The following is a 27,203-nucleotide window of genomic DNA, read 5'->3' on the forward strand; positions in this document are numbered from 1 at the left end:
TTTCACATCAGCGTCGGGCGCTCCCTGCCGGCACGTGACGCCACAACCAACAAGGGAGGCCGTCCTCGGGGCGTTTAGCCGCATCGAAGCACCACACGATCCAACGGCGCGACAGCCGTCGGACCAGACGTCGCAGCCTTCTAGACGCAAGCCTTCCCGCGGCTGTTGCGGTGCTCGCCCTCCGGCCGCTGTCCGAGTCTCACGCTGCGAGACGCCTGCAGTCCGCCATCGCCTGGGGCCACAGCTGCACTGACGCTCCGCATAACGTGGAGCCTCGACATCGAGCAAGGTGTCCCAGATCCGCGTCCTTGGCAGCCTCGCAGCACGTCCTCCTGACTCTGTGCGTCTGGTCACTTGCACCATCGAGCATCGAGGGGCGCCGTGCAGCTGGTGGCTCCGTGGGTGGAGTGCCCATGCTCGGCCTTGACAAATGCAGACGGTTTCAACACACGACGAACGGCACGAGCGACGGCTGGTACCACATCAATCCAAATATTGTTGCAACGCTGCCTCCATCAATAGGACGTATTGCCTCTGATCATGATCATGCAACGCCCCGAGATCTATACGCAACGGGGGCTGCTCCCAATGCAATGCCATACGTCTCTGTGCGCCCTTCTCCGTCGTAGTCCCACTTGCGGGCCGCGTCAGGTCCTGGACGAGAGCCTGGTAGGCGCGATGCATTTCGGGAAAGCGTGACAAAATGTGAAGCTGAAGACCAGCGCGCTGCACTGGCGATGCACCTGTGTTCCGCCCAGCTACCGTGACGGCGCTGCAATGGCACTGAAGGCGAAAGCGTTCAGGTGAGAGGACCCATCATGGAATGACTGCTTTGCCACCCAAAGCAATGCCGAAGTGGGCATGTCTCATTCGACAAGCCTGGCGTCGGTCTGTTCGAGCCGTCGCGGGTGCAACTCAGCCAAAGTGCAATGCCAATGCCTGTTTGCTCAAGTATCTCGCCCATGCCAGGCCGATGTCCCTATTTCGTTCCGTGCGCTGCCTGCACCGCGCTGGCCTACCTGGGTAGGTATGTTGGAGGCCGTTGTATTGATATCGCAGAAGTCGAGCAATGTCGTTGAGAAAAGATGAGTCCAAGACGGCTGCGGCTCGCGGGAAGGCCTTGGCGTGAAGGAAATGGGAAACATCGGGTATTTTATCGCCTGGTGCACGGACCTGCTTGGGCCGAAGCGACGACGACATCACCTGGGCACGACGCTGAGGCCTTGCTCTTGCTGGAACCTGCCCCCTGCGACTGCGCGTGCGACTCCATCTTCCGGCCCTCTGTAGGCCGTCTTCTTCTCGCCAGCCGGTGACGATCCAGCGGGGCGCCGTCTGCTCATGACCCCAACCTCAACGGCTAGGCAGCATAACGCACGACCCCGTGTAGCGTAAGGCGCGACGTCCGTTCGACTCCCCCCGCGCGTTACATAGAACCATCCATCATTTACCCATTTGCGCATTCCACGACCCGCCGCGCCTTCATATCGCTCCTGCCTGCCTAGACCGGCACCACCATGGCGGGCAACACAACCCCATTCCCTCCACCCTCGTATCTGCAGGCGTTCCGGCCCGCGTCTGCGATGGCGAACAGATTCGACGAGGGATATTCCGAAGACACGCGCAGCCAGAGCGGGAGCGAGATGCTGATGAGGGCCGACTCGCGGCTCGGCGAGAGCGGCATGGAACAGGACCCCCAATATCCCCTGCCAGACTGGGTCCTGAACATGAGCGAGAACGAGCGAAGTGGTGAGTTATAAGACTCTCGGTCTCAGTTCATGCACTGACGAGGCACAGAATTCGCCTACGCAATCCTCCGATCGCTGCGCACCTCATCCATCGCCGGCATAGTAGAGAAACTCAACCCCCTCCTCCACCTGGACCCCGTCATCCACCTCCCTCCCGAGATAACCTTTCAGATTTTCTCATACCTGACCCCAGAGACACTGCTGCGCGCATCGACGCTATCGCGAACATGGCGATCTCGGGTAATGGACAGCCCCCTGTGGAAGCTCCTCTTCCAGATGGAAGGCTGGAACTCCAACTTTCCTCAAGTGCGCGCTTACGAAGAGGGCGAGAGACAGAGACGCGTGGAGATCAAAGAAAAGGAGCGGAAGACACGACCAAGGGCTGCTGAGGACATGGACGTTGACAAACCATCCAGTAAGAAGCGGCTTCGAGAGCGACCGCTATTTGGCGACGGGACCTCCTCTGATAACGGGATACACGACAAGCTCGAGCCACTGTCTCTCGACAGTGCAAAAGAAGGGCACCCGCCCTGGGGCGAACAGCACAGTGTCGTTGAAGCAGATGAAATCCCCTCTACTAGACAGGAAGACAGAATGGAGGGAATCTCATACAATGGCGCGTCCCCGCTAGCGTCTCCAGCCGCAGATGGTTTGCGGCGCCGAAAGAGGTCTTCAGAGGCTGGGGAATCGACACCAACCACTGCCACTTCGTCAAGCTCCATGGATCCGCCCTTGCGCCCATCGCTTCTTCTTCCCGCGCCCGAACCGAAGATCAACTGGCAGTATCTCTACAAGCAGAAACGGCGTTTGGAGGACAACTGGGATGCTGGTCGCTTCTCGAACTTTCAGCTCCCACATCCCAACTACCAGACAGAGGCACACACCGAGTGCGTATACACCATTCAGTATTCTGGGAAATATCTGGTCAGTGGCAGTCGTGATAAGTCCGTGCGTGTCTGGGACCTGGATATCCAGCGCCTGGTGCTTCCTCCTCTAGTCGGTCACAAAGCGTCTGTCCTGTGTTTGCAGTTCGACGAGCGACCGGACCAGGATCTCATTGTCTCTGGCGGAAGTGACTGCAACGTCATACTATGGCAGTTTTCGACCGGACGAATGATTAAGAAGCTTGAGAAAGCCCACTCCGAGTCAGTCCTCAATCTCCGGTTTGACGATACATATCTCGTTACGTGCTCAAAGGACAAGACCATCAAAGTATGGAACCGGAAGGAAATGCTACCAACAGACGACACGTATCCGTTGTCGACCGTGAAATCCGGCGCTCGCTTCCCCTCATACATTATCAACATGCAGCAGCAAGCCGAAAACCAGCATCTTTACTTCAAACCGCTCCAGCCATATAACCTGATCATGACTTTGGAAGGCCATGGAGCTGCGGTCAACGCTATTCAGATCCTGGATGGACAGATTGTCTCCGCATCCGGGGACCGGAGCGTCAAAGTCTGGGACGTCCGTACGGGAGCCTGCTCAAGGACCTTCTCGGGTCATACCAAGGGTATCGCATGTGTGCAATTTGACGGTCGGAGAATTGTCAGTGGTAGCTCTGATGAAACAGTGCGCATATTTGACCGAGCGACCGGCGCAGAAGTCGCATGCCTGCAGGGGCACTCGAATCTCGTCCGCACTGTACAGGCGCAATTTGGAGATCTTCCTGGCAATGAAGAAGAACTTGAAGCTGAAGCCCGCGCAGTCGACCACAGCTTCTTTGAAGCGCAAAGAAGAGGACTCATTTCGGAGGAACTGACTAGAGCGCAACGTCGCCAACGCAACGCAGGATCCCGAGATCCAAAGGCATTATTTGCGTACGGAGCCAAGCTCCCACCCGGCGGCGGAGGCAGCAAATGGGCTCGAATTGTTTCCGGCTCTTACGATGAGACGGTCATCATTTGGAAGAGAGGCCCTGATGGAGCCTGGGAAAAGTCAAAGGTCCTGTACCAGAATGAGGCCGTACGAGCAGCTGGAGGTCGGCCGAGGCGCCCGGTTGCTCATGCTCACGCTCACGCAAACCATGTGAACCAAAATCAAAACCAGAACCAGAACCAGCAGCAGCAGCAGCAGCAGGGAGGGCATCCGCCGGCACAGCAACCGAACTTCCAAGCACTCGCGCAGCAGGCGCAGGCACAAGCCCAGGCGGTTCAAACCCTCGCGCAACAAGCCCAAGCTCTACACGCAGCTGCGCAAGTCATGGGCAGCACTATGAACAGCTTGCCAAGTGCAACTCCCCCAGCACCCCACAATGCAGTTTCCGCTCCCACCGGCGCCAATCAAGCGGCCGCAAATACTGGGCAGACAGCAGGGCCTGCACAGCAACCTCAACAGGCGGCAGCGCCGAACGCAGCGCCCCATCATCATCATCATGGTCCCCATCACCATCATCATAACTTTACCGGGCCGCTTAACAACCAGGGCACCTCTCGCGTGTTCAAGCTGCAATTTGATGCGCGTAGAATCGTCTGCTGCAGCCAAGACCCGACAATAGTCGGCTGGGACTTTGCCAACAACGACAAGGATATCGTCCTCGCCAGTCAGTTCTTCGGTGACTCTGTCTGAAAACGCGTTGTGGCGACGTTCAAATCACCGTCAACGTCTTGCTGCCTTAGTATACGAGGCGACGTGCGAAGCTGACGCAATGCGGATCTGGGACGTCGTGTCCCGGCCCGCTGACTTGGCATGCGGCTGTGTACAGAAGGGCCCTCACAAGGGAACACTCTGTGTAAGGCAATAAGCCGCCCCAAATTCTACGGATGAGTGAAATGGAGTCTTCGTGGGTGTGCTTGTCCGGCAGCTCCGCACCGACTCCGCTCTTCCTAGGCTCGCCCCGGTCCTCGAAAGCCCGCTGTCTTCCATGCTTGAGGATGCGGCGCAGAATATTTCATTGAAATTCCTCTTTGCGTTTGTACATTACTTTGGCGGATTGGCAAAGGCGCCATTGAGATTGCCCTAAAATGGGCTATGTTGGCGGGTACATTGCACCAGGACATTGCATCCACGCTTAGCATTAATGACATGAAGTTCAACAAGGGCGAATTTAACTCATCGTGTTGTTGTTTCGTCTCCGTCCCTGGGCGATGCATAGGTGTAATTAACCCCCTCGTTCAGTCCAGCCTAGTCCGGGGGCCCTCCCGGGCATCGGATCAAGCCAGAAGGCCCGCTTCCGCTCCGTAGAAGCTCAAAAAAACGTTGGCAGGAACGAATGGTCGTCCTCGCAATCCGTTACAGCGCTTCCGGGGGCTCAGGGTACTGTAAGACATTGCTGACAGTCTTGGCTATCGTGCGAAAAGGTTAATTCCACTTCATCCGTCGATTCGTCTTTGCATCCACCGAGAGTCGACTCACTACCTCCATCTGTACGCATGCACAGGCAAAGCCAGCGACATCAGCAGCCCAGGGGAATCCGGAAGCATATGTATGTCTTGCCGAGCGCCGTAAGGCTGAACACGTGGGATCTTTGTGCGACCGGAGCCCGGATGCGAGGGCGTTCCGCCCGGGATGGCTAACCGTATTCGTAGACGACATCGACATGGCCATGGCAGGAGGAGCCGGCTCCAGCAAGAAGGATTTCCGCGCCCGCCTTCTTGTGGAGAAGCGAATGGGGAACGTTTTGTCCGCGCTGCGATATTCGTCCGATGGTTTTCGACGCTGTCTTTGCGGTGGTGTTGCGGGTTGGACACGGTTGCTGATGGCTGGATGAGAATGACAACTCGCGATACCATGCTACCGACTTCCCCTTCCAGCACCCCCGGGAGCAGCGATGCGGTGTGTAGGCGCCAAGGCCGAGCGGACTGCGTGCACCATATGGAACGCACAGCGTAGACAGCAAGGCAGGCAGAGCCGCCCGTCTCCCGGAATCTGGTTGTTGGAACGAAACAGAACCGGGTGCGCTGCGCCGGCAGCGGGTGACTTCTCGACCCCGATTCACCGATTCACCGATGTACCGAGCCCGGAGTTATAGCTGCGAGAGCGAATTTGCGAGGAATGGTGATGCGGCCCTCGAGGGGCGGGGACCGGGCCTGATTGGCCGCGGCGTTGTTCGATCAGCGTATCCGTCGTATTCACCTGGACGTCGACTTTTCTGCTCCTAGTGCAAGCGAGCTGGACGCCCGGAGGCCAGCCTATCCGCTTCCCGGAGCGCGCAAGCCAAGCAGCCTTCCGCCGCCGGCAGCCCAGAAACCATACCGAGGGAGCCTAGGGCAGCGGCGGCAACCTAAACGGGGCCTGCTCTTTTATCTACTGAGCTCTCCCCTTGCGCATGGAGCTCGTGTGCAGCTTGCCTTCGTCTGTTTCTCATCCTGTACCGCCATTTAATAGCTTCTTTTCGTTCTTTGCCCCTCTTCTCTCTTTCCAGACTTCACCGCGGACGTCGATAAGGAGGCGCGTGCTCAAAGAGGAGGTGTGCGAAGATGAGTTTGGTGTGGAACTCCACGTCCAACGGTGACCGTGTGGCGGCACAAAATGGCGTCTCTCCGCGAGACGCGGTGCCACGCCGTCCATCCCAGGTTGGCGGGAGTGAGCATATAGGCTCCGATTCTTCGGATGCGTCAACCATTGCTGCCAACCTGGATGGCAGTCGCTCGCGAAGGAACACAAACAACGAAAGCTCGGACCCTAAAGCATCCACACTTACGACGAACCAGAACTCCGAGGCCGCCAGCGTGGAAGATGACGACAGCGTTGCGAGGAGAGAAGAGGCGGTCCACCGGTTAGCGAGACGGTATACGCAGCAGAGCGTGTATTCGACTACGCATCAGAATCCGTTCAATGCACCTCCCGGAGCGACTCTGGACCCCAATGGCGACAACTTCAACGCCCGCGCCTGGGCCAAGGCCATGTTACACCTGCACCTCGAGGACCGGAACGCCCCTCCGCTGCGCACAGCCGGTGTTTCGTTCCGGAACCTGAACGTGCATGGGTTTGGCAAAGACACAGATTACCAGAAAAGCGTGGGCAATATCTGGCTAGAGGGTCCCGGTCTAGCGAGACAGCTGATGGGTAACAAGGGGCGCAAGATTGACATTCTGCAGAATCTAGAAGGATTGGTGGAAGCTGGGGAGATGCTGGTGGTTCTTGGGCCTCCAGGATCTGGATGCTCAACCTTTCTAAAGACGCTTGCCGGGGAGACCCATGGCTTCTTTGTGGAAGACGGCTCCACTATGAACTACCAAGGTGCGTTGCTGAGTCCTTTGCAGACCTGAGGGAGGTCTAGCTGCTAACGACGCACAGGCATTAGTGCGCACCAGATGGCCAAGCACTTCCGAGGAGAGGCCATCTACACAGCTGAGGTCGACGTCCATTTCCCTATGCTCACAGTCGGCGAGACGCTATATTTTGCAGCTCGAGCGCGTGCACCCCGTCATATTCCCGGAGGAGCCACCAAGTACCAATTTGCTGAGCACATGCGAGACGTCATCATGGCCATCTTCGGCATCAGTCATACAGTCAATACGAAAGTCGGGAACGACTACATTCGCGGTGTCTCTGGTGGTGAGCGGAAGCGTGTCAGTATTGCGGAAGCGGCTCTGAGCAGAGCTCCGCTGCAATGCTGGGACAATAGCACACGTGGCCTTGACAGCGCCAACGCCATCGAGTTCTGCAAGACGTTGCGAATGGAGACTGAGATCAACGGTGCGACTGCTTGTGTCGCCATCTACCAGGCTCCCCAGGCCGCCTACGATGTCTTCGATAAGGTTCTTGTCCTGTATGAAGGCCGCCAGATCTACTTTGGTCCCACAACGTCCGCCAAGCAGTACTTTATCAACATGGGCTTCGACTGCCCAGACCGACAGACTGACGCCGACTTCCTCACCTCGATGACGAGCGCACTGGAGCGCGTTGTTCGTCCGGGATGGGAAGACCGCGTGCCCCGAACGCCGGATGAGTTTGCCCAGCGATGGAAGGACTCGCAGGAGCGGGCAGAGCTGTTGCAACAGATTGAGGCCTACGAACAAAAGTACCCCATTGGTGGCGAGCACCTTCAGAAGTTCAAGGAATCTCGAAAGGCGCAGCAAGCGAAAGGCCAACGCGTCAAGTCTCCCTACACCCTCTCCTACGCTCAGCAAGTCAACCTCTGCTTATGGCGCGGCTTCCGGAGACTCATGGCAGATCCCAGCATCACCCTAACGCAGCTCATCGCAAACTCAATCATGGCCCTCATCATTTCTTCCGTCTTCTACAACCTCCCGGCGGATACTAACAGCTTCTACTCTCGTGGGGCACTTCTCTTCTTCGCCATCCTAATGAACGCCTTCGGTTCCGCTCTCGAAATTCTTACCCTGTACGCTCAACGACCCATAGTCGAAAAGCATTCTCGTTACGCCCTATACCATCCCTCGGCAGAAGCTTTCGCGTCTATGCTTACGGATATGCCCTACAAGATCCTCAACGCCATCACGTTCAACCTGGTTTTGTATTTTATGACCAACCTGCGTCGTGAACCTGGGCGCTTCTTCTTCTTCGTCCTGATATCGTTCACTCTCACCCTAGTCATGTCCATGTTCTTCCGATCCATCGCGTCCTGCTCGAGGTCCCTGGTCCAAGCGTTAGCACCCGCTGCCATCCTCATCCTGGGTCTCGTAATGTACACCGGTTTCACCATCCCACCTAGCTACATGCTTGGGTGGTCTACATGGATTCGTTGGATAAATCCCGTCAATTACGCATTCGAGTCGCTGATGCTCAACGAATTCCACAACCGGCAATTCCCATGCGTCAACTACGTCCCGATGGGGCCCGGCTACGAGAACGTTGCAGGGAACCAGCATGTCTGCTCCACCATCGGATCGAAACCTGGCATCGACTCCGTCAACGGCGACGACTATATCAACTCGGCTTTTAATTACTACAATTCGCACAAGTGGAGAAACTTTGGTATCCTCTTTGTGTTCTTGTTCGGCTTGATGGGCATCTATCTTGCGGCTACCGAGTTCATCACTGCGAAGAAGTCGAAGGGTGAGGTCTTGGTTTTCCGTCGCGGACACAAGGCGATCAAGAGCAGCAGGTCTACGGATGATCTCGAGTCTGCGCCCGCCGGTCGCAAAGTTGCTGTCGACAAGAACGCCTCGGACGATATCGCGATTATCGAACGCCAGACCGCCATCTTCCAGTGGAAGGATGTATGCTATGACATCAAGATCAAAGGCCAGCCTCGTCGCATTTTGGACCACGTCGACGGATGGGTCAAACCTGGCACCCTGACGGCCCTCATGGGTGTCTCAGGTGCTGGAAAGACAACACTTTTGGACTGCTTGGCCACTCGAACCACTATGGGTGTCATCACCGGCGAGATGCTTGTGGACGGAAAGCCCCGCGATGATTCTTTCCAGCGCAAGACTGGCTATGCGCAGCAACAGGATCTACACTTGTCTACTTCTACGGTCCGCGAGGCTCTTGTGTTCTCCGCCCTTCTCCGTCAACCTGCGCACGTCTCTCGACAGGAGAAGCTGGACTACGTTGAGGAAGTCATCAAGCTGCTGGATATGAGCGAGTACGCCGACGCTGTGGTCGGTGTCCCCGGCGAGGGTCTCAACGTCGAGCAACGCAAGCGCCTAACTATTGGCGTGGAGTTGGCAGCCAGGCCTCAGCTCCTTCTCTTCCTCGACGAGCCGACTTCTGGTTTGGATTCTCAGACCTCTTGGGCTATCCTTGACCTTCTCGACAAGCTGAAGAAGAATGGCCAGGCTATTCTTTGCACTATCCGTAAGCCTCCTGTCTCCAACAGCATGTACTAAGCTAACCATATCTAGATCAACCCTCCGCCATGCTTTTCGCCCGTTTCGACCGCCTTCTCTTCCTCAAGTCCGGTGGCCAGACTGTGTATTTCGGCGAGGTGGGCCCGAACTCCAAGATTCTCATCGACTACTTCGTCCGCAATGGTGGACACCCGTGCCCTCCTGCCGCCAACCCCGCTGAATGGATGCTCGAGGTTATCGGCGCCGCTCCCGGATCTCATACCGACATCGACTGGTTTGAAACCTGGCGCAACTCGCCTGAGTACGCCAACGTACAGAGGCATCTAGCCGAGCTTAAATACGAGCGCTCTCAACAAGTCAACCTTCAACGCACCGTATCCGCCCAAAAGCGAGAGGACAAGGCCGCCTACCGCGAGTTCGCCGCACCCTTCGGGGAGCAGCTTCGCGAAGTCACCGTCCGCGTTTACCAGCAATACTGGCGCACGCCCTCGTACATTTACTCCAAGGCCGTCCTCTGCATCCTCTCTGCCCTCTTCATCGGCTTCTCCCTCTACGACACGCCCAACACGATGCAGGGTCTCCAGAACCAAATGTTCGGCATCTTCATGCTCATGACTATCTTCGGCCAGCTCGTCCAGCAGATCATGCCACACTTTGTCACGCAGCGCGCTCTGTACGAAGTCCGCGAGCGCCCCAGCAAAGCGTACTCGTGGAAAGCTTTCATGATCGCTAACATCGTCGTCGAACTCCCCTGGAACACGCTCATGGCAGCCCTCATCTACTTCTGCTGGTACTACCCCATCGGCCTGTACCGCAATGCCGAGCCGACCGATGCCGTGCACCTCCGCGGCGCGCAGATGTTCCTCTTCCTATGGATGTTCCTGCTCTTCACGTCGACATTTGCGCACATGGTCATCGCCGGTATCGAGATGGCGGAGACGGGCGGCAACATCGCTAACTTGTGCTTCTCCCTCTGCCTCGTGTTCTGCGGTGTGCTCGCGACTCCTGAGTCGCTCCCGGGCTTCTGGATCTTCATGTACCGCGTCAGCCCTTTCACATACATGGTCTCCGGCATGCTGTCCGTCGGCGTCGCAAACACGAATGTGCGCTGCGCCCCGAACGAGTACCTCCACTTCGATCCCCCACCAAACCAGACTTGCGGCGAGTACCTCGCGTCCTACCGGCAGCACTTCGGTGGCTATCCCGAGAATCCAGACGCCACATCGCAGTGCAGCTACTGCTCCATGGGCGACACAAATGTCTTCCTTGCCTCGGTGCACGCCGACTACTCCGACGTGTGGCGCAACTTTGGTATTCTGTGGGTGTATGTTATTTTTAATATCTTTGGGGCGCTGTTCTTCTACTGGCTTGCGAGGGTGCCCAAGGTCAAGAAGGAGAAGGAGGATAAGACGAGTGTAGGTGGCACAGCGGGAGAGCTCGAGGAAAGGGTGCTAGAGGAGCCGGAGAGGGTGGGGAGCGAGGTTGGGGAGGTGGGACAGAAGGAGGTGAGGGGAGAGAAGGGGGCGCCGGAGGTGATGAGGGGTCACGGGGAGAGGCCTGAGTCGAGAGACATCGAGAAGGCGGAGAAGGCGTAAGCGCCTTTATCACCACCATTCCTTCCCTATCTCGCACCCCCTCCTCGTCGCGGGGCTTTCCCTCGTCCGCCGAGGAATTTTCTTTTCGTTGTTTCGATATGGTACGATATCTGCCTCGGGGCCCAACGGGCATGCATCTCGATTTCCTTTTTTTTCTCCACGGGTGGCTGTTTCTCCTATCTTCCGTCGATCAAAAGACATAGAACCCTCATACTAGCGTGTCCGCTTCCCTGTTTCCCTCTGCATAGTTAGTAGTAATTAGAACCACTGGGGTCGGTATTGTACATAATAGAACGGGACGTTCAACCCACTTGAATCACCCCCGCCTTTGCCATGCGTTGCTCCATTAAACTTTGGAATCGTCCCACCACCTTCAGCCGATTTGCGCAGTAGCAGAACGCAACGCCGGTTCAAGCACTACTTCACAAGTTCCCGGTCCATGCACTGCCCTCGCGTAGCTAGATCTCTGACCCACGAAAGGCTGCTGAAGCCCTCCGGCCTTCCGGATGTGAGTAGAAAGGAGTGGTCGCGCAAGATGCAGAAGCGGTGAGGAAACGCGTTAGATATCGCATGCGCGTTGTTTCCAGGGTGCCGGATTTACCCCAGTCCATTAGAGGGCACTTTCAAACCCACGCCTCCCGGATACAAAGTGGAAAAGGCCAGCCCACAGAAGGGGGAAAGGAAGACGAGCGCTTTCCAGCTCATTCGGAACGCGAAAGAATGCTATGCTAGGCATATGCAGCCTGATTCGCCCTTTAGTAGGATGCCATAGAAGATGTTTATGATTTTGGTGGATTACTCACGCAAAGATGCAGGGCCATTCTTGCAGCGGCGTTTAGCGCATCCAACAGCATCCACTCAGGCAAAAATCACCACTGCAGCCCACCACGAAAGCAAAAACAAATGCCCTCAGGCGGAATCGAACCGCCGATCTTCGCATTACGCATGTGTACGAGTGCGACGCTGTACCACTAAGCCATGAGGGCTCCACGAAAGCCACGACTTTTGTCAAGTTTCTGTGAAGTGTGATGGTTTTCGAAAAATAAATAAAATATATACCAAGTTTAAAGGCAAACGAAGAGGCGCCGCAAAGGTGGTAGAGTAAAGATGGCATTTTCTAAACTGTGTGCGCTCGGCTGACTGCCGAGTGGTTAGTTAGGGGGTTGGAAGAGGGGTAAGTGGATATGAGTCACTATTCTTAGTAGCGGGCGAGCCAATCTGGCATATGGAACAACGCGCCGGGGCTCCCTCAATGTTGGAAGACAATCTCGATCATATAATCACGAAAGGAGCTCCAGCGAAGCGAATAGCATAGGAAAGCTTAGATGTTTTATTCCATCAGCGTCTGTCGGTCTTGTTATGGACTTTGTGGGCTACCCCACAGCTTCTTGAAATACGGCCTTCTCTCCTTCGTAGTAACATGGCTGAGGCCTCGGCCTTGCCGCGAACGACGCGAAATGTGTTGAAGGTCCGCAGGGTATGCAATACGAAGCCTCGTCTTGCACCTCGATACAACTAGAGTCCCTTCAGCCTCCTTGTTCCCACTATGAAAAACCCGCGACACACGCCACAGCCCGAGCGTCTAGCCATGTCTTCGTCTGTGATGGATGGCGCCACATCCGATGATCACCGAAGACACAGCAGCGCAAGGAACAACCCACCATCTCCCCTGAGCCGACCAGGAATTTCAGGCCTACGAAACGCACGAGGACGAGGTTCCAGAGCATCGATGTCGAATTCAAGTTCCACCTCGCAGCACCTTTAATGCCGCTCAGGCATTTGGTGTTGCCTCTTCAGATAGCTCTCCTGAACAATTGTTAGCACTACCCCCCATCGACCCCAGGTTGTGAGGACTCACCTCATCCAGCTCCTCCTGCAACCTCCCCTCCTCTACAACCACCCTCCTCACGATCTCGCTCACATTTCCCTCCAGGACCACTTTGCAACCCCGGGGCAGCCACCTGAGTATATGGAACGCGTTTGCATACACGCTGGTCGTGCCTGAAATCATCCTATCATCCGGGAACATGGCATCCAGAATGATCGTGAATTTCTTTAGGCCCCAGCAATACCGCAAGCCGAGACGGACTAGATCGGCGAAGCCATCGAGGATGTCGTGGTGCGACGGGATAGTGAGGCTAACAAACTTAATGAGGGAGCGCGAGCGCTGATGCAGAGCCCCAAGGGTATGAATACCGGAATCGAGCGACAGCATGAACTGATTGTCTGCATAGAGGACTTGTCGCGCTTCTTTGTAGACAAGAGAGCAAGTTCGGAGTAACGCGGCGTTGATCGGGTCGCGGTTCGTGGAGCCGTCAGACTCGCCCAAAGCGTGGCGGCGCGTGGAGCATTCACCACAGTCATTGTCGGACTTCTCATCTGAACGCTCCAGATGGAGAACGAGTGGTTCGTCTCTCTCCAGCGCCATACGGTAGATATGCACCCTCAGCTCAGCCGGGAGCTTCAGGAAGGGAAAGGCCTTCTGTTCCAAACGCTCTTTTTGGTTTTCCCCCGCTCCGTCTTCAGCCTTCTGCGATTCGGCGCATTCTTTCGAGGGCTGCGACTCGGTCAAGCAGCTTGGCTGAGGCGTAGGCAATCCAGTCGCGCGATGCGCACAAGTGTCCTCAACCGCGATAGCAGCGCTTGCCTCACTTAAGCGCTCAGCACCAGCCCTTCGTAGCCTCCTCCTCTTGTTTTGAGCTCCATCCACCAGATATCGTGTCTCAGCGGTCTCGTTGCGCACGCGTTTGCCCGCCATTTTCGTCGCCCTTGTCTCGCAACCCGTTGTAATCCGTGCCTTCCCTAAGTATTTGCGCTCCAACAAGACAGCCGGAAACTCGCAATGCCACTAGCCGACAGACTACCCCTTATCGCTTCCACACAGCCGACAGTGAATGGGGTATGATAACGCGTCGCAAAACACGGTGCGAACCGGCTGGCAGGCCGTTGGCAGCCAGACTGAAGGTAAGGTACGTACCGATAGATATCCTCCGACGTAAGATAGATAGGCGCCTAGAAGGCGGCCGGAATCGATAGGATACTCGAAGCAATGGTGTGAAGGGTGTCTGCGCTCACGAACGCTGCTGGCTTCTGCGTGAGTGACTGAAGGCGGCACTGTCTTGTCCGCGATCTGGGAGAATCTTGGCGCGCTAGTCAAAATGCGGTTGAGCCATGTCATGTGTCATCCACGGTTCCGTACGGCCGGGTCTCGTTGATCAAACTTTGGGAAGGAGCGAACCACCAAGGTGACATACGAAACCCAACATCAAATAGGGCTCTGAAGCTCTTGAGGAACACGTACATTGTCCACATTTTCTGGAATTATGCTTGACTCTGCACAATTAGGTAGCTGCCTAGGTACAACTACATAATGCAATTTTATCGTTCCCACCCCCGCGACGAAGCTATTCCACCGTCTATCAATCGAAAGAACTACACAGTTTAGCATCGAACCTGCTATGCCATCAGTACTGCCCACACGCCGAATCGAAAGCGAAATGATATCTCCGCCGTGTAAGATAATGATATAGTACGCCTACACCATCGAGCGTGTAATGAGAACAGCCGGCGCGCTCACTGCTCCACCGCCCACTATGCATGAAGCTTTTGAGTCGCTATCCCAATGAACGTACCGAAGTGAAGACCCACCGCAGAATGGGCATAGCCAGCAACGCTCTAATATCGCACATAAGAAACGTAAAAATCATCCCGTCTGTTCCCTCGCACTTGAGCTTTGCCATCACAAGTCTATCAGATTGCCACTTCCCGGCTGCCGGTTGCTCTGAGGGGGAGCTCCACCAAAGGGATTCGCGCTGCCGTAAGGGTTGGCTCCAAAGCCGCCAGCGGGGCCCGTTTGTGCAGGCATGATGCGGTTCTGCTGGGGCATACCTGTGAATTGAGAGTTGAGGAAGGGGTTGTTGCCCGTGGCGTTGGCGTTGATCCTGTTCAGGCCAGAGCCGGCCGAGTTGACGAAAGTCCCAGGGGCAGTGTGTTGCGCCGGGATACGGAGGTTTCCAACGTTTCCAAAGGTATCCTGACCTTCGCCGCTCGCGAGAAGAGAGTTCAGCTGGGCCTTGTGCGGGTCCATTTCCTTCTGTGGTTGTGCGGGCTGCGGAGAAGGTATTGACACTGGAGGGTTGAAGTTTGTGTTATTGAACTGCGTCTGGGTCTTTTGCTCAAAGAGAGTATTGAGCGTCGGCTGCCTCTGTGGTTGCGCAGATTGCGGGCGGTTGAACGATTGGGCGAATGGGTTGTTGGATCCTGTAGGCTGAGGCATAATCGACTCTTGGGGCTTGCTGGAGGCCCACGGATTGTGACTGCCGGGCTGAAGCGTGTTCTGTTCCTGCTGCTGCTGCTGCTGCTGCTGTTGTTGTCCCACGTCGCCGAATCCGTTATTGAACTGGCCGTATGGATTGTTCATGTTGAATGCCGTCTGTTGAGGCTGCATGTACTGCTGTTGCTGCTGCTGCTGCTGGTTGAATGCATCGAAACCGGCCTGCTGCTGCGGCTGCTGCTGGAAGCCATTGTAGCCACCATAGCCATTCTGGAATCCAGTCGGCTGCATGCCTGTCGGCTGAGCGTAGGCATTGTTGAGAAAACCTGTGTTCTGCGGCTGTTGCTGGTTTTGGTCCACAAGGTTTCCAAACCAATCGACGGCGCCCTGTTGCTGATAGCCCTGATTGTTGCCAGTCGGTTGGTAAGCCGCCGGTTGGGTGGTGGTGGGAGTGTCGCTAAAGAGGAGATCTGCGTTGCTCTGTTCCAGCTCCCTTCGCCGCAGCTCTTCCTCTTCTTTGCTCAGCTTGATGGCTTTCGCGAGATCGTCATCGTCGCCATCGGTCGTAGCATTTCGTTCGCGGCGCTTCCGCTCTTCTTCGGCCTCGTTCTTGCTTGCTTCAAGGGCCAGCCTCAGCTCAAGATCCTCCTCGTTTTCCTTCCGCGAGCGCGGCTCCTGTCGGCGCCTGTGAGTGTCCGAATGCGCCCCTGCGTGATGTCCGCCACCGTATTCTTCGATGCCCGTAACGCGCGACTTCCACGATTTCCGGTCGGCTCGCTCGGCGCGCAGTCGTTCTTCGTCCATGATTAGGGCCGTGAGTTCCTTAGCCGCGATCCGAACTGCTCAAGAGTTAGCGAACGTCCCCGGCGCGCTCAAGCCGCGACCTACTGTTCTGTCCCACATCACGGCCATCTTCGTCAATGTACTGGAACTCGCGCAATGTCTTGATGATGTAGATGTTTTTCCGCGCCCATGTCACGACCAACTCCGAGCCCTCGTGCAGGCAGTAGTCGAGCACCTTGAGCGACTTCAGCACGTGGCGCCAGTTCTTGCCCTTGTCGTTGAGCCGCTTGTCGAGCATGTCCATGACCTGATAGAAGTCGGTGGAGCTAGCGAACTGTCAGCGCAAGACTACATGCGTCTGGGAGTCGCCGTACTTGTTAAAGGTGATTTGGGCAATCTCAGCCATGTCGGAGCCCACGGGGCCCCACGGGTCGTTGCTGGTCGCTATAGTCATTAGTCTGAGCGCGACTTCTGCAGTTCAGGGTCTCCTACCATTGCGAACCTTGACTTCGACCGCGGAATAGCCCTTGGTGACATTCTTGACACTCCGAACGACCTTCGACATTGTGGAGGCGGATGGACAGCGTTACGCAGTCCGGAGCAGTGTGGCGCTTAATGAATGTCTCCACTGTTTGCGACGTGGAGCGAAGGTTGTGACAGAGAATGTGCCCGGCGAGTCGAGAGGGTGCGAGGGTTCGGCGCTGCGGCGATGCGGTTGGGTATGATGCAAAGGGTCGTCCACGACGCCTGGCTTGGCAAGCGAGCGGTTGTTGCCGGGGAGGAGTGCGCGGTCGGTCCGGCGACGGGCTGTGTATAGGAATGCGTCTCGTGACAGAGTACCGGCGGGGCAGTGAGGGTGGCGGCTCTGTCAGTGTGGGAGCGACGGAGGTTCAGGGTGCAGCTGTCTTCGTCACTGCGGTCTGAGCGAGGCTGGCGGCTGGGCGCCCACCCACCTGCAGCTTCCCACGGCTGGGTTCCGCGGTCCAAGCGTCCCCTACACGCAGCTGCCTCAGGTGCTGCACGACTGTGTAGCTGAAGCTCAGGTAGTCCGGCTACTCGCATGCGCAGAATTTTTGAGCCTCTTCACGTCCTATTCTGATGATTCCGCATTAAGCATCCGGACAATGCGCGGAGCTTACGCATCGCTCCGGCCATCACAAATCGCGCTCCACGCTTCACCTTTCTCGGCCCGAGTTTTCAACGCAGCAAACTGCACATTTTCAAGCGCATCGCGCACTATGTAGTAGTCTAAGGCGGATGGAGATCCTTCATTAAGTACCAGTCTAGAGAAATGTGCCTGTGTGCATAGGAAACACCAAAAGAGCCAGCGAGCCGTCGACGCCCTTGCCATTCTTATAAAGGGACGCCCGACTCCGCCCATCCCGGAAGAAGCCCCGTGGGAAAGCAAATGACACTCACTCGCCGCCATATGAAACCAGATGAGTGAAGAATGCAACAAAGGAGATGATCGTCGGACAAGACAAAGGAGACTCCAGAAGGGACAGGATCGAGTGGGAATAAAACTGTCGACGAGACCCCGCAAGAGCCCATGTAACCGCCATGCAGGATCGAGAAACTACGCCGGCCGCAAAGAAGGAAATTTTTGGTTGGAAAACAGGGGTATAAATCCTGCCGTGAACACCGATGGAATGACCTCGAAACTCTCGACTCGAACTTGTGTTAGTGATACAGGTAGAAACAACAGTTTACTGCACCGCCGAAGCCCACATCTCGTTCGTCATGCGCTGCTGGTTGGGATTGTAGTGATCCGGCTCAGTGCTGTTGGGGCGACGGATGTTGTTGTTCTGATAGTACATGTTCTGCTGCGGGTGGCCATACTGCGGCTCCGGATACACGTAGCTGCTGTCACCGGGGCCCGGAGATGGCAACGCCTGCTGCGACGGCGACTGCCAGCCCACCGCCGACATGTGCGGGCTGCCAGTGGCGCTGCTCGTGCCTCCGGACTGGTTGTGGTTGGCAGATGCCGGCGGCTCCAGGATCGGGGGCGGGCCGTATCCGCTCGGGTGGGAGGTGATGGCGGGACGCGAGTTGCTCGCAGTCGACGTGTACGACTGGGAGGTCAAGGCCGGGGAGGCACGCGGGCTGGGCTGGGGCATCTCGTTGCGGAGATGGGGCGGCACATTCATGTTGCCCATGTAGGCATAGTCAGAGGCCTGGCGGTGCATACCTGGCACAACGCCCGCAGGCATTCCGGCGGCGGGAGAGAGCGACAGCGGTCGGTCGTTGGGAGACGGGGTGTTCAACGGCGAGGCCGTCTCGGAGTAGTCCTCGGCATCGGAACGGGCAGACCTGCTCGGGGCCGAGGCACGTGAGGCAAGGGCAGCAGCAGTCGCAGCAGCCGCATCCTCGATGGTGCCGGTATGGTGGTTCTGATGGCGGGTCAGGGTGGTGCGACGCGTGAAGGTCTTCTGGCAGTCGGCATATGGGCACTTGTATGGTCGCTTGCCAGAGTGGATTCGACGGTGTCGCGCCAAGGAGCTTGAGTCACTGAAAGGCTGCACGAGGTTAGGGCTGGCGGTAGAACAAAAGACGCCGAGGAGTTACCTTTCCGCAACGCTCGCACATGTGTGGCTTCTCGCCGGTGTGGACACGTTGATGGACCGTCAGGGCTGATCGCTGGATGAACTGCTTACCGCAGTTGGGGTACTCGCACACGTGCGGGCGGATGCCGCTGTGGATGCGTTCTGGTAGCTGTCAGTGGCGCGACATTTTGGCGTGTAGGCCCAAGCTCCTTACCGTGACGTGCGAGGTCACTGCGTCTCGCGAAGCCCTTCCCGCAGGTTGAGCACGCGAATGCCTTGGGCGGGCCATTCTCGTTGGCAGGACGGCCACCCGGCTGCTGCGCCTGCTGATCGGGCGCCTGCTGCGGCGGATACGCGTGCTCTGGCGGATTCGGAATGTAGTTGTTGTTGTTGAGCAACGGCATCGGCGTCTGCATCTGCGTCGGCGACGGATATCGCATGCCGTTCATGTTGTGTGGGGGCATGGGCGGGTACGATGGGAGCTGCTGCGGCTGCTGCGAGGAGTAGCGGGACGAGTCCGAAGGGTGTGGTGACACGCCGCGCTCAGAGCCGTTCTCGGACTTGATGCGGCCGTTCATGTACGCCGGCGGGCCGAAGTGCTGCTGCTGGAGTTCGTGCTGCATGGCGTGCTGCATGCCGAAGGGCGTTCCTGTTCCTGTGCGGGCGGTCAATCTCGCGTTCAATATAGTTCCCAGCTCCATCACCGGGGAAGAAGTGCTGCGCGTGCCGGCCGGCGGTGAAGGAGCGCGGCAGACCTGACGTGAAAGGGACGGTAGGGAGCGCACCAAGAGCTTCAGCGAGGGACTGGCGGTGAGCCTTGCGGGCGGCGGCGAGGTCGGTGGATTGGCAGCGCGTCGCGGTGGTGGTGGCCAGCAACAGGCTTCAAGAGTGGTGTCGAGGTGGCCCGTCCGGCAGCGTCCAGAAGAACGGAGGGACCGCGCGCAGGTCAATGCTGAGGTTGCACTAGGGCGCGAGGGCGTCAGCCAAAAGGAGGACGACCGCAAAGGAGAGCGGAGAGAGAACGCAGCGTGTTCGCGCCCGACGTCGACGGCCTCGCTGTGACGCTGGCTACGCTGGACGACTCGAATAGGGGAGGCGAGGCGGTGACAGCGACAGCGGGACTGGGGGCGGCGGGAGCTCGCTCAGGGCCAGCGGCAAGCCGTACGTACCTGTAGATGGTCGCAGCCCGCGGGAGTGCCGGGCAGACGATGGTGATGGGGATGGGGGCGTGGTGGTGAAAGATACGTTGGTACTTCTTTCCTCCGTTGCGCGTGTTGTGATTTCGCCGCTACGCCCGATGCAGAAATCGGCTAGTTCCGAGTCGCTTCGCCCCCCAGCAGGTCGACAGCAGGGTGCAGAGGCCGGAAGAGACGCTCAGGCCAGATCCCGCAGAGGGTGTGTCCACGGGCGAGGGCGTCCGCGCGCTGTTAATAAGGCGCCGCCGGACCTCTGCTGCCTCGTTCCGGCGCGCTGAAACCCGCAAATCTCACCCGCTCCTGATTCCGCCAAAGTAATCGCCAGAAGCCGCCGCCCTGCACACCAACAGGGATGACTAACGGCCCGCTGACGACCAGTTCAGCTCTGCCGCGATCCACGAAGCCCGGGCGCGCTGTTGGGCTCGTTCCGCCGCGCGGTGCTGGCCAGACGGTCTGGCGCCGTTGCGCGCTGGTGCTGCTGGCCCGGAGGCGTGGCTGCCCGCGCTCTGCTGTGCGAGCCCTGACGTCGGGATGTCGAAACTCGAATCGCTCGTCGATATGCGGGCGGATGCCGTTATGCTGCGTCCTGCGGCCGTTGGAAGGATGGATCGGTGGCTGTACGTCCAGCGTCAGTCTGTTCCAGCTCGGAAAAGGCGCATGCTGGCTGACTGTGCTGCCGCTCCAGGGACGTGGAGGCGCGGGATACAGTCTGCAGATGCAGTACTCACCTGTTGGGCTCTTCCCCTGTTCTGGGTCCTTTTTGCGGCGTTGGTGGTAATGGAGCGGCCGGGTATAAAGGGCCGCTCGTCGTCTCGTCGTCTGCGTGGGACGGGAGGATGAAGAGGCAGCAGCGTGCAACAATAGCAGGACTTGTGTCACGGTGCGCTGCAAAGGCAGACGTGCGGATAGTTCGAGCGTGCAGGCATCCCTCCAAATCGCAGCAGAGCAGGGGCTCGTCCAAATATGTACATCACGCGTGTTTCCACAGCATCAAGATGGCAGTCGACGCGCAGCGCCATCCTTGCGGCCCGCGAGCAGTCACAGCGCCAGGGCCTCACCATGACGATTCTATGCTAGTCCTCCGCTGCCGGCGGGCCAGGACGGCGAAGGCACCGCCCTGGGGCCTCGCTGAAGGCATCCGGTGGCGCTCGCATTGGCAAATTGAGATGCACACGATGCACACGATGCACACGTCTACACAGGAGCGGGCATCGATGCGCGCGACGGCAATTGCATCTGCGGCCAGACAAGCGCGCCTCGAGCCGAGCGGATGAGTCCGGCGGCGGCATAGCGGCCATGTCAAATGCATTTGCGGCTCGACCATTGTGCATCGCGAGCTGCAGCAGAGTGCAGCGTCCAAGCGAGCACTTGATGGTGTTGACGTCGCAGGTGCTCGGGGCAGCTTTCGAAGGCCGCTAGAAGGCGTGGAGCTTCCATGGCCCATGCGGCCGCGACGCATCCATATCCATGCACCACAACACCCCCTCGAAGGCTCAAACCACGGAGCCGCTGGGGACCAGAAACGGCGAGGGCCCCCTGGACCGGCCGCCCAAATTTAGCCTGTTGCGAAACATGCAGCGCGTCCGCAGAGGCGGAGAGAGTCGAACGCTCTGCCGACTGTGCTGGAGACCAGAGGCCGAGTCGACCGGCAGCCTGCAGGAATTCAGCATCTTCGAAAAAGAGGATGCGGCAGCGCGCAGTCTGAGACACCCCTGAGCCGTCGTGAACGGCAGCCTGGGCACTGGCAGCGAGCGCAGGCCAGGTGGGACAGGCACACGTTCCAACTGCGCGCCGCCGTCGACCACGAGGAGGCTTTCAGCTTTCACTGCAGGTGCATGACATCACAGCAGAAAACGGGCATTGACAATGTGTCTTCTCTACAGGCTCCCACCCACGCCATTCGCTGCTAACTGTTTCCTCGACAGCAGCCTAATTAAACCCGGCATTTGGCGTGCATACACGCACAGTGTCCCTATCACGACCTTGTGCTTAACCGCCCCAACTCCATCAGTCCGTCACACCGCAGCTGCTGGCCATGCTTCCGATCGTTCGACACACGCGCGTTGGCAGTCCGCACTGAAGCCGGCAAAAGAACGCACATCCGCGGGATCACTCCCGCCGCAATGCGTGCTTTGTGCCCAAAACATACGCACGTCAGGCAAGTCAGCAGTCGGCCCAAGTTATACGCCAAGCACGCCAGATTGACTCGATTTCAACAGCTACAATACTGTGCTAAGAAGAAGTCGGTCGACTGATGCCAACCGAGTAGACGCCGCTCCACCAAATTGCAGGAGGCGGGCGACGAGATGCCCCTTCGTGTGTTCCTGTTGGCCACGGTGTGCATGAGTCAATCAGGCGAGGAGAGGGTGACAGCGACAGAGCCCCGAGACCTTCTGCGAGGCTTCCACCAGATCCGTCTGTGCTCTCGTACCACGATTTCAGATGCAAGCGGCTAGCCGGGCCCACTTGGAGCCGCAATGCACGCTTCGGAGGGCGATCGTCTCACTCCCGCTCTCGCCATCGGCATCCACTTCGTTCTCAAAGCAAATGCGAAGCCTGCATCTTCATGCGCCGCTCGGGACACAGGCATGTCTCCGTCTCGGGGAGCGACGGCAGTAGCAAAAAGAAACAGGAGCTGCATTTCTGAATGGCGCATCGCTCGCTAACGAACGAATGCATGCAGTGTACCCCGGCATCGACCTGTCAGAAATGCCCATTTAAACTGCGACAGGACTCCAACACGCACGGTCGTTTCACCACCTCCCGTTCGTCGTATTTGGATTGTCCCTGACGCTTTTGGGCCTTTACGAGCGCTATTCCTGTCCGCAAAGCCACAACGTGCGTCAGAACTTTGAGCGCTCTGCCTCATGCCCGCTTGTCACTGGCCAGCCGTTGCGGCCCCAGCTCACCGTGCAGCAGTTCCGACGCTGTCTCTTCCACCAAGACCCCAGTCAGGGCGCCAAAGCATGGACAGCTTCGCCCATCCTTACCGTAAGGCTCCGAGAATATCCAAGCGCCTTCCAGAAGCCTTCTTCATCTGCTTTAGCGAGACGCAGGCTGGTGCAACGCAATCTCCAGAAGATTGCCCTTTGCGACCATCCAAGCGCACACCTGTCGCAGAGTGCGGCGTGCGTCGGGCCCCTGTTTCCAGAAGATTACCCCTTTTACCAGAATCGTCCGCGGCACAGCACCTGCGTGCTTTCCGGGGGCCGACGGACGGCCTCATCTCCTAGTCACTCCACATTACCTCCTGCAGGGTGGCCAGTTGGAGCGGGCTAGCGCTCCCCAAACGACCGTATGCCTTCGGGCTGGGAACTATCGCGAGTCCTAACCCGCATTTCCTCCTTATAGACGTTGCGGTATTTCCGGGAGTCTACCTCATTCTACGGTAACTAGTAATAATAAACGTGCGTTCTACCGCACGAATGTTCTAAAATCGACGGGGTCGTGCCGATCCTTTCTTAGCGCACCTGCTTTATCCTGCTGCATGCAGGCATCCTTATGGAAGACATGTTCGCATGCTTGCCCCTTTTACCAGACGAGCGATATACATGTGCTCAACGAGGACATCCCTAGTTTCCACCGTAGTCCGCAATTCCCCAACAGTCAATTCAGGCCAGCTCTGGCAGGTCGCCGCAGCGTGACTTGCGCATACCGAGGAATTGGAATACGCACACGTCCTCCCGCTCCCAGGTCTGAAGGATGATCAGGGCGACTTCCCGCGCGGAAACGTTTATGCGGCCCTACAACACCGACTTCCGGGATTGTCATGTCCACCCTTGCAAGACGAGGACATTTAAGAGTGCATACGAGCGACGATTTTGATCCTTGCGGTGGCCGAGAAGTACCAGAACATCTATTACTGAAGCAGAAGCTCTGCGGGCACAAGCATGGTCGAACGATATTCCGCTACCATTATGCGGAAGTCTAATCACTGGATATAGTACTCTACAAGAAGCGACTCTAGAACCACGGCCAACCATACGACCTCGTCGCACAGAAATCCAACAAGTGACTCTCCTTCCTATATCATCGAACCCCCGAGAGACTTCTCGGAGTGAGACCCGACCTATCAACGGCGGATGTGCCGGTCGAATGCAAGCCCTCGGGCACCATCACACCCTAATCACGCTACAAGCGGATGTTGGGAGTCGGTAGGATCACTACTTTCACCGCCTCTTCTTATAGTTGGGCAGTAACATAGAAACTCCTAGTGAGAATAGGAATGCTAATCGTATTACTCTCCCAGCATGAGCGATTAGTACGATCGCAGACCGCTATACACAGTGACCGAGTAAGTACGCCACAGCTAATCGTATTACTAGTCTAGCTGGACCCTGTCCAACACCAACAGTGTATGCGCCAATATGCTCGTCTTTGTAACACCGCCAACGCCTCAGCAAGAATACAGACCAGGCAAACAGCATGACACACACTAACTTATACTCTAGACCCTCGGCACGCCCCCAGTCCCGAACAACTCCATCTTCACCCTTTCGCTCGGCACTCCAAAGCCCTTCAGCTTATTCTCGATATCCAGCATAAACTGCGTCGGCCCGCAGACGAAGTACTGTGTCTTGTCGTTGTCCGTGAAGAGCAGCTCTCTGCCGACCTTGTCCAGATCCACCTTGCCTCTAATGTTGTAGTCCTTGCCCTCGATCTCACCGTCCTTGGGCTCCGAAGAGAAATACAGCGCATGAAGGTTTTCGTGCGCTGCGGCCAGCTCATCGGTCCGCGTCTTGAACGCTCGTACCTTGTGGTTCCTCGCGCCGTGGATCCAAGAAATAGGCCTCGCGGCGGTCTCCTCCACGAGCGTATTGAGAATGCTCGACAAGCACGTCAGGCCTACACCGGCTGAGATTAGGACAACGGGGCTGTCCTTCTCCGTCTCTTTCTCGTCGAAGAAAAAGTCGCCAAATGGATGCGCCAAGCGAACCACGTCGCCCACACTCTTCTTGTCGTGGAGGACATTCGATATGTACCCTGGATGCGTCATATGCTTCGGCTCGCCAATCTCAACACCCGGCTCTTTCTTCACGCTGATACGCAGATAGTTCTTCCCCGGCGCATCGCTCAGACTGTACTGCCTCGCCTGCCACACACCACCATCGAGCTCGTCCACGAAAACATTCACCGAGATGTACTGTCCCGGCTTGAACCGAGGTAACTTCAGCCCCGCATCCACAGGCTCGAAGTAGAACGATGTGATCTCCTCCGACTCCTGCTCCTTCCTCGCGATCTTGAAATCCTGCCACTCGTGCCAGTAGCTCGTCTCGTCGTACAATGCCTTCTCTTTCTGGATCATGATATCGGCCAGCTGCCAGTAGGCTGCGCCCCAGGCGCCCATGATCTCAGATGTCGCTGCATCGCCCAGGACCGCCTTCATCGTCTGCAGCAAGTGCGTCCCCACAATCTCATACTGCTCCGGCTTGATGTACAAGCTGGCGTGCTTGTGGCAGATGAGTTCCACCGCCGGGCCGAGCTTGCCCAGATCGTCAATGTTGGCGGCATAGGCGTACAGAGCGCCGGCTAGAGCGCGCGGTTGGTGGCCGGTGGCTTGGTGCGTGTTGTTGAAGATGTTCTTGAGTTCCGGATGTGCTGTCAGCATGTCGCCATAGAATTTCCGTGTTATGGTTTCGCCATGCTGCGCGAGGACGGGGACTGTTGCCTTGATGACGGCGGCTTGCGAGGGTGTCAACGCGGGAGCCATGGTTACGAATGTGTTGGAAAAGAAGCGAGGTTTAGAGATGTTATACAAGGACGCCGGGATTTTGGTGTTGATGATTGGCAGTTGATGTAAGTACTCGTTAACTCGAAATCGACAGGGTTTTAAACCACTGAAAAGCATATCAGAACCCAGTAGATGTTTTCAACGACGATGATGATGAAGGCCTTCTATCCAGCATCCCGTCCTTCACCTTTTATAACCCTCCTTCTCCTCTCCCTTCTCCCATCGCAAACATACATTTCCGCGGAAAATCTCCCATCTCTAAAGATATATCAGCAGATACGGAACTGAGTAGTTGAGCAAGCTTCGCGTGATGACAGATCAGCTCACCCATGCGCCGGAATGCAGGCCTTCAAACAGGCCGTGGGGCCTACCATCGTAAATTGTTACGTAGTAGCGCGCCAATTTGACGCAGGTTGCCATGTGTAACATGTGTGCGAGCCGCGTCTCCGCCACTTCCGGCTGGGCTGGGCTTGCTTGTAGGACAGGTACCCGAGGACTGCGGACGTAGAGTTCAGGGGCCAAGTTCGTGCGTAACGGCGAGAGTCGGAACCCAACTTTTGCCTCGTCTGGCGCAGCCGCCTTCCAGCAATTAAGGAATGGATTACGAGTTCCCCATGTACTCGAAATGTATCACAAGTAAACTTGAGGTAGCCTCTTATCGCACCATGCCATTCTGCAATCTGCATCCTAATCTTTCCCCTCGTCCATCCTTTCCCAAACCAGCCCCGTCCCCAACCACCACCTTATCTCAACCACACCACCGTTCCATCCTCCACAATACCTATCCCATGGCACTACATCCAGACTCTCTCACAAACTCGCCTCTCCAAATTTTCGATACTCTCCGCGACGAAAGGTACTCGCGGTATGACTAAAAGTCAGCCCATAAACGTGCCATCTGCTTAGCGAAAGCGCCGATTTCTCCCGGCTGGCGGTAAGCATTTTCGGGAGCAGAGGTATTGGGCCATGGGCTCAGATATTCCGTCGGTCGCGCGGGAATGAGAGTCGGAGCTGCTTGAAAAATCTGGTGTTGAGGTTTCTCCGCGGGGAGGGCGGAAGGGCAGATGTGGGGTGGTCTGGATGGAGTTTAGCGTGCCATGTGCGCTCCCCAACGGTTGACCTTTCTACGTTGAGGTGACATTGACATACACTTGGTTATTTTCTTGAATGCTTCCAAGGCTGCGTTGCGATCTAGTATCATCAGAGTCGACGCTTTGCGGCTACAGCGTAATGAATTGGATTATGCCCTGCTAGCACGAAGGGAAGCAAAGAGCCCTCTCAACCACGCGTCTACAGAACTAGAAACCACCTCTAACGCGTGTAGTCATACCAAATCACCTCCAAGCAGCAACCTGTCCCCAGAAGAAGCCCGGGACACCGCCGTTCATTGGGACATCATCGCATAAGCATACATGCCCATCGGTAGTCCCGAAAATGAACCAATGATGGTCAGTAAAGTTCGAACTCAGCAGATTTCTCCTGAATGTAGAGGGCGTATCGGGCCAGATCGAAGTCGCCTTGCGGCCGCAGTTCAAAATCATTATCAACCGCACTTCTCTCGGAGTGGTTCGTTCTGCATCGAAAACTATTGAAGTGCTACAAGCTGATTTTGACATGTCTAAGATGCTATGAAG

General features: G+C 57.1%; 6 protein-coding genes and 1 non-coding gene across 7 annotated transcripts; 2 read left to right on the forward strand and 5 right to left on the reverse strand.

Annotated features, from left to right (window-relative positions):
• Positions 1 to 1,401: 1,401 nt before the first annotated feature.
• BU26DRAFT_105149 (WD40 repeat-like protein) lies at positions 1,402 to 4,442 on the forward strand. Its single transcript, XM_033819320.1, has 2 exons — positions 1,402 to 1,746; positions 1,795 to 4,442. Exons 1-2 carry the CDS (start codon positions 1,515 to 1,517, stop codon positions 4,311 to 4,313), a joined length of 2,751 nt encoding a protein of 916 aa, XP_033678593.1. The 5' UTR covers positions 1,402 to 1,514; the 3' UTR covers positions 4,314 to 4,442.
• A 1,432-nt stretch (positions 4,443 to 5,874) lies between these two features.
• Positions 5,875 to 11,365, forward strand: BU26DRAFT_554474 (putative multidrug resistance ABC transporter). The gene is made up of 3 exons (XM_033832264.1): positions 5,875 to 6,926; positions 6,984 to 9,455; positions 9,503 to 11,365. Exons 1-3 carry the CDS (start codon positions 6,164 to 6,166, stop codon positions 11,041 to 11,043), a joined length of 4,776 nt encoding a protein of 1,591 aa, XP_033678594.1. The 5' UTR covers positions 5,875 to 6,163; the 3' UTR covers positions 11,044 to 11,365.
• Positions 11,366 to 11,947: 582 nt separating this feature from the next.
• On the reverse strand, positions 11,948 to 12,029 carry BU26DRAFT_t57. The gene has a single exon. It is a non-coding gene; the product is annotated as a tRNA-Thr (tRNA).
• A 322-nt stretch (positions 12,030 to 12,351) lies between these two features.
• BU26DRAFT_464921 (uncharacterized protein) lies at positions 12,352 to 14,132 on the reverse strand. Its single transcript, XM_033825179.1, has 2 exons — positions 12,902 to 14,132; positions 12,352 to 12,849 (listed from the first exon to the last, which is right to left on the reverse strand). The coding sequence occupies exons 1-2, from the start codon at positions 13,799 to 13,801 to the stop codon at positions 12,805 to 12,807; spliced, it is 945 nt and encodes a 314-aa protein (XP_033678595.1). The 5' UTR covers positions 13,802 to 14,132; the 3' UTR covers positions 12,352 to 12,804.
• A 650-nt stretch (positions 14,133 to 14,782) lies between these two features.
• On the reverse strand, positions 14,783 to 16,664 carry BU26DRAFT_569517 (ENTH-domain-containing protein; the record flags this gene model as incomplete). The annotated part of the gene is made up of 4 exons (XM_033833897.1): positions 14,783 to 16,155; positions 16,205 to 16,425; positions 16,474 to 16,543; positions 16,592 to 16,664. 4 exons carry the CDS (start codon positions 16,662 to 16,664, stop codon positions 14,783 to 14,785), a joined length of 1,737 nt encoding a protein of 578 aa, XP_033678596.1.
• A 1,141-nt stretch (positions 16,665 to 17,805) lies between these two features.
• On the reverse strand, positions 17,806 to 19,343 carry BU26DRAFT_436300 (uncharacterized protein; the record flags this gene model as incomplete). Its single annotated transcript, XM_033824170.1, has 3 exons — positions 17,806 to 18,615; positions 18,665 to 18,804; positions 18,857 to 19,343. The coding sequence occupies 3 exons, from the start codon at positions 19,341 to 19,343 to the stop codon at positions 17,806 to 17,808; spliced, it is 1,437 nt and encodes a 478-aa protein (XP_033678597.1).
• Positions 19,344 to 24,285: 4,942 nt separating this feature from the next.
• Positions 24,286 to 25,548, reverse strand: BU26DRAFT_436171 (globin-like protein; the record flags this gene model as incomplete). The annotated part of the gene is made up of 1 exon (XM_033824162.1): positions 24,286 to 25,548. One exon carries the CDS (start codon positions 25,546 to 25,548, stop codon positions 24,286 to 24,288), a length of 1,263 nt encoding a protein of 420 aa, XP_033678598.1.
• Between the last annotated feature and the right edge of the window lie 1,655 nt (positions 25,549 to 27,203).

Source organism: Trematosphaeria pertusa, assembly GCF_010094035.1.
Source record: "Trematosphaeria pertusa strain CBS 122368 unplaced genomic scaffold BU26scaffold_16, whole genome shotgun sequence".
Taxonomy (NCBI): domain Eukaryota; kingdom Fungi; phylum Ascomycota; class Dothideomycetes; order Pleosporales; family Trematosphaeriaceae; genus Trematosphaeria; species Trematosphaeria pertusa.

Bases quoted from the DNA above. Each gene is read 5' to 3' on its own strand.
- BU26DRAFT_105149 (XM_033819320.1), top strand. From the start codon at position 1,515: ATGGCGGGCAACACAACCCCATTCCCTCCACCCTCGTATCTGCAGGCG. The intron at 1,747-1,794 runs GTGAGTTATAAG...GACGAGGCACAG, and splicing joins GAGCGAGAACGAGCGAAGTG to AATTCGCCTACGCAATCCTC.
- BU26DRAFT_554474 (XM_033832264.1), top strand. From the start codon at position 6,164: ATGAGTTTGGTGTGGAACTCCACGTCCAACGGTGACCGTGTGGCGGCA. The intron at 6,927-6,983 runs GTGCGTTGCTGA...AACGACGCACAG, and splicing joins CTCCACTATGAACTACCAAG to GCATTAGTGCGCACCAGATG. The intron at 9,456-9,502 runs GTAAGCCTCCTG...AACCATATCTAG, and splicing joins GGCTATTCTTTGCACTATCC to ATCAACCCTCCGCCATGCTT.
- BU26DRAFT_464921 (XM_033825179.1), bottom strand. From the start codon at position 13,801: ATGGCGGGCAAACGCGTGCGCAACGAGACCGCTGAGACACGATATCTG. The intron at 12,850-12,901 runs GTGAGTCCTCAC...ACAATTGTTCAG, and splicing joins TGCAGGAGGAGCTGGATGAG to GAGAGCTATCTGAAGAGGCA.